At 37.7% G+C, this 5,314-nt stretch overlaps 1 protein-coding gene across 1 annotated transcript in view; it reads right to left on the reverse strand.

The window, feature by feature from the left end:
* Positions 1-4,881: 4,881 nt before the first annotated feature.
* LOC120910708 (P2X purinoceptor 7-like) overlaps positions 4,882-5,314 on the reverse strand; it is a 3,757-nt gene continuing 3,324 nt past the window's right edge. Inside the window, exon 4 of the mRNA XM_040322450.1 lies at positions 4,882-5,255. Coding sequence (XP_040178384.1) covers positions 5,063-5,255 — 193 coding nt within the window. The 3' untranslated portion in view covers positions 4,882-5,062. The remainder of the gene's footprint in view (positions 5,256-5,314) is intronic.

Genomic DNA, 5,314 nt, shown 5'->3' on the forward strand with positions numbered 1-5,314 from the left:
TGTTCCAGTACCATTTTCTCATATTGTTGAGTCAGAAAATGTTGAAGATGATGATCACATTGTTTCTATGGATACAAACGATCCAATTAACAACTCTTTTGATCCAAACTCAACCCTGGATGAAAGTTATGTTCCAGATTTTTCTATAGTGTCAGATAGTGATATTTCAATCCTAGATAGTACTCTTACCCTTGAAAATACCAATCATACAGATGCTATTGAAACTTTAATGGTCGATGAAAGAAAATTCATAGTATTTGAATCATGTCTAAATAAATTATTTGCTCATTTATGTTGCCCCTTAGAGGATTGTTTCGAACAAGTGATCCATTTGGATAAGGTAATGGTTGGGAGCTTAGTGAAAGTTTATGTCACTTGTAAAGAAAATCACCATAACCTCTTTTGGGAAAGTCAACCCAAAATTAAGAACTTTGCCGCAGGAAATGTAATACTTGCATCAGCAATTTCATGTAGTGGATCCTCATTTTCCACAGTGAAGGAAATGATGGATTTATGTAAAATACCAATTTTTTCAAAAACAACTTATCACAAGTATTTGAACAAATTTATCTATGGTGGAATTGACCAGGCTTGGGTTGAGGAAAAAAATAAAAACAAATCTAATATGCAGAAAAATTCTCTTTTCTTAGTGGGCGACGGACAGTGCGACAGTCCAGGTTTTTGTGCCAAATATTGCACATATACGATGATGGAACTGGAGTCGAAAACAATATTAGATTTTGAAACGGTGCAGGTCAGTCAGACAACATCTTCCGTTGCCATGGAAAAAATGGCATTTCAGAACTGTCTGGACCGCATCATTGCTGATAGCTATGATGTTCAAATTTTAGGCACGGACAAACATCTCGGCATCAAGAAAATCATGAGAGAGGAATATAGCAACATTATGCACCAGTACGACCTTTGGCATTACGTCAAACCATTGAAAAGAAAATTAGTTGAGGCCAGCAAAAAAGCTGCTTGCAAACAATTGCAATTTTGGATAGCATCTGTAGTTAATCACTTCTACTGGTGTAGTAGGCACTGTAAAGGTGACAATGAAATTTTCTGGAGCACATGGACTTCCCTGCTGTACCATGTACGCAACATACATGAGTGGGAGGAGGAAGGTATTAAAAAGTACTGTCGACATAGTACAATATTGGACTCTGATGCCCATGTTGAATGGTTAGTAAAACCAAGTGCAGCCTACAAGCAACTTGAGGATGTTATTGTATCAAACAAACTGAAGAATGATGTGCCACATTTAGTGCTCTATTGTCACACTGGTGCAATAGAAACATTTCATTCTAGTGTTCTGAAATATAGGAGCAAACGTCTGCATTTCAGGATTAATTCAATGGAGGCACGAACAAAGCTGGCTGTGCTTTCACACAACAAAAATGTTGGTCGTTCCCAAGCCGTTGTACGTAGACCCAATAAAAGAACTGAAGAGCTGGGCACAAAAAGGACATCTTTGGAGCACCCACGCTCCAGAAAGAAATGGATCGTTCGTAAGATTTATGAGCCTGTACGTCTTGATCATTTGTATGATATCATCAAGACTATTACGAGTGTTGCTGCCGGAAAAACAACACCCACGTGGAAATCTAAAGAGGAACTTATGCCTGTAAATATAGCAGCTTCAGAACGACCAGACAAAAAAATGGCAGTGTCAATGCATATGACACGTTTTCCCTCATACAGGCTTGAAGATTAAATGGAATGCACTTCACCTTTAAAAAATAAACGTAATTTATTTCGTATATATTTATATTATTCAACATATTTATTTAAAAAAATTGGTATTAATCTTTAATTTTTCTTTCTAGATCTCATAATCTTTATTTGCTTTCTCATTTGATGCAGGTTAGTGTAAAATATATATTTTGTATTTGATACAATCGATAAAATATAGAACTATTCTGAATATTGTCTTTATCATGTTAGGTTGTACATTAGAAATATTATTTTTTTTAATTTCTTTCTTACAGTACAAGTGTCACTGGTATGAAAAGGGGTTAACCATAAGGGGACACTATAAAAACGTTTAATATTGTATCAAAGGGAGTCATTAAAAGTTTCGGGGAAGTGGACTCACAAGGGGAGGGGACAGTTTTTCCTCTTTACTGGTATCACATGATTGCGGGCCTTTATTCAGACAGTACGTGGATCTGTGTGTTCAAACAATAAGTACGCGTACACATGATTGGTTAAGCCTATGGGAACGGTTTAATAGATCAAACATGTTTTTTGTGAGCAAAATTTGTTATTTTCCTAACCGATATAACAAAACCAATTGGTAGTACGCCGTTTACAAATCCTGACATGTTCAGAATTAAATATACGCATGCTTAGAAACATTCAACTTTCTTTTGATCAAAACGCCGTTGTGTTGAAAATCAACGTCTTATGAGACAATCGTTTTTCGAACAGATAATGTGTAAGCACGACTGACCATAATTCAACTTCATCGGTAAAGCTTTGTAAAAATCCATCAGAGCATCTTTATTGATTTGGACCGATCGTTTATACAGGGCTATTGAGCAACAGTCGTTGCTGGTTAACTGGCAATAATCTTTATTTAGATAGTTAAAAAAATATTTTTTTTATATAAAAAATAAACAAAATAGTTAGATGCCCGCCCAAAAATATTTTTATATTTAATAATATTCTATGCACAATTAAAAAAAAAAGAATATAACCAGTTTCTGCTGCATTTGCTGCTTTTGAATTTCCTCGGCAAAAAAAATTAAAAAAAAATGTAATATCGAGCCTATCAACAACCATAATTTTACAAAAAATTAAATAAGTTAGAATCATTCAACAACCATACTTTGAATGTTGGCTTTAGGAGAGAGTTTTGAGCATTTACCATCATTTTCTTTTTTGCAGTCTGTAAAAAATACTAGTGTACTGTTGTTGATGTTTAAAGTCTAACTTTTTTGGAATTAAAATTTACACTGTCTTCTACAGATCTCATCCTGGGATGCCTGTTTATTTTACATTTTCATAAAATGTTCTTGTTATTCTTCTGTTTTCCTCAATAATAATAAAAATATTTAATTGATTTTAACCACAGTATATATTTTTTTGGTGGTTGTTTAGTTTTTGTAAAATAAAAATACAACATATACAATTTCTGCATTAATTATGTTAAATAATAAAAAATGTGGTACTATTAAAAACATGTAGATTTGTATTTTTATTTATATAACATAAAATAAATTGAAAAAGGAATTTATATTAAATGTTCTTTTTGTATTTTTTAATATCTGTATGTATCTATCTTACACACAAACATATACTATTTATATATATATACAGCCCTCAAAATTTCCACTCGCCTGCTAGCATTTGGCTTGTGGATTTTAGCTGGGGGCGAGTGATGACAGGGCTGCATGACCAATGTCCCTTCAATCTGTGCCTACACTTAGAGTTCCTATGCGATTGGCGGCCGAAGAGGAAAAGTGCATGCTCGGGAAAATTAGTCTGGTTAGCCGCGCACAGGCAGAGCAGTACACAGGTGCTCTCCTTACAATTCTCATAAAGCCACGGGAACTAACAGTATGACATCTCTGAGCCTGCCCCCTCCCCCCGACCAATGTAGCTGGAGAGCAGGGAGCAGGAAATAATGAGTCAGGTGGAGGATTGCGAAAATTAACACTCCGGGTGTCCCAGGTAGGCAGTGCAGCGCTCACTGAAAGTTGCCCTGACATGAGAGTGGCAGCCTTCCAGTTTGTGCAGTTTTCTTCTCCTTGTGCTCTATGTAGGTGTTCAACAGTTCAGTCTGAGCACTGTGAGCAGACTGGTCTCAATGTGTGCTGTGCGGTGTCAATGTGCGCTGTGCTATGGTGTCAACGGCTGTGCAGTTGTGTGGATCTCAGCACTGGATTGTACTCCCTCCCGCTGTGCTGCAGCTCCTCTCCTCACTGCCAGCCTGAATAAAAGGGGGAAGTGGGGACATGCAAGCGCGGAGCCGCACACACAGGCTCCTGATGATGACATGAATAGGAGAGGGAGAGAGAGGATGGATGGATGGGAGTTGCAGAGGAGACAGCAAGAGAATGCGAAAGAGATCCAGTTCTAGTGCCCTGTCCCTCTGGTCTGCCCCCAGTGCCCTGTCCCTCTGGTCTGCCCCCAGTGCCCTGTCCCTCTGGTCTACCCCCAGTGCCCTGTCCCTCTGGTCTACCCCCAGTGCCCTGTCCCTCTGGTCTGCCCTCAGTGCCCTGTCCCTCTGGTCTGCTCCCAGTGCCCTGTCCCTCTGGTCTGTCCCCAGTGCCCTGTCCCATTTTGTTAAAGTTGTTTTTGGTAATATTTAATTGTGTAACTTGATTCTGCATAAAACATTTAACAGTGTCATTCCATTAGATAATCTACGAGGGCGTGTTTAGGGGCGCAATTAGGCGTGGAGCAGTGTATAAATTAGGTGGGGCAACTGGTGGCGAGTAACTCTTGAGGCCTGGCTAGTAGCTCAGGGCTTGAAATTTTGAGCCCTGTATATATGTATATATATATATATATATATATATATATATAGATATATATATATATTATCTATTTTATTGTCAGTGAATTTAATATTTCCATCCGGGAATACGGAATTACGCTCCGCGCGTTGCCGTTCAAAAAAATGACGTCACTGCGCCCAAAGCACGACGGGAAATTGTGAAACGGAGCATGAGCAGTAGGTCCGGCGTGGTAGCGCGCCTAATTTAAATGGAACACGCCCATTTTAATTACGCGGGCTTACGCCAGAGCTCGCCAGCATAGGTTTTCATTGCAAGTGCTCTGTGAACCAGGCACTTGCGAAGAAAACTTGCGGCGGTGTAAAATATCTACGATACGTTACGCCGCCGCAATTCGACGTGACCTTGGCCCTCTAATACTATATATTACACAATATTTTTTTTAAAATAAAAAAAAAAATTAAAAAAACATTTTTTATCTTAGAATTTAAATTTTTAATACATCTTATGTTCAAACAACATTACAAATGGTAATATATTTTCTTTATTTGGTTTAGTTATTTCAGAACATTGATTAAATATGTTTATTAATGTTAAAACTCAAATGCCATTTCCCCTGCGTCGTAGTCATTTGAATATTTAAAGCCAACGTATAGGCCTTCGGGATCAGGAAAAGCTGTTCTTACTGCATGAACTGCACAGGAAGGTATGGGTCTTCGATTACCTTTTCCGAGATAACCGTGTATCCAGGATGTGAAATATTTATATGACGTTTTACGCAAGTTTCTGTAATATACAACAAAATAATTTTGGTGTCAACAATACAAATAAAAATTTACAGATGT

Source organism: Rana temporaria, chromosome 8 (genome assembly GCF_905171775.1).
Source record: "Rana temporaria chromosome 8, aRanTem1.1, whole genome shotgun sequence".
In the NCBI taxonomy this organism is placed as follows: domain Eukaryota; kingdom Metazoa; phylum Chordata; class Amphibia; order Anura; family Ranidae; genus Rana; species Rana temporaria.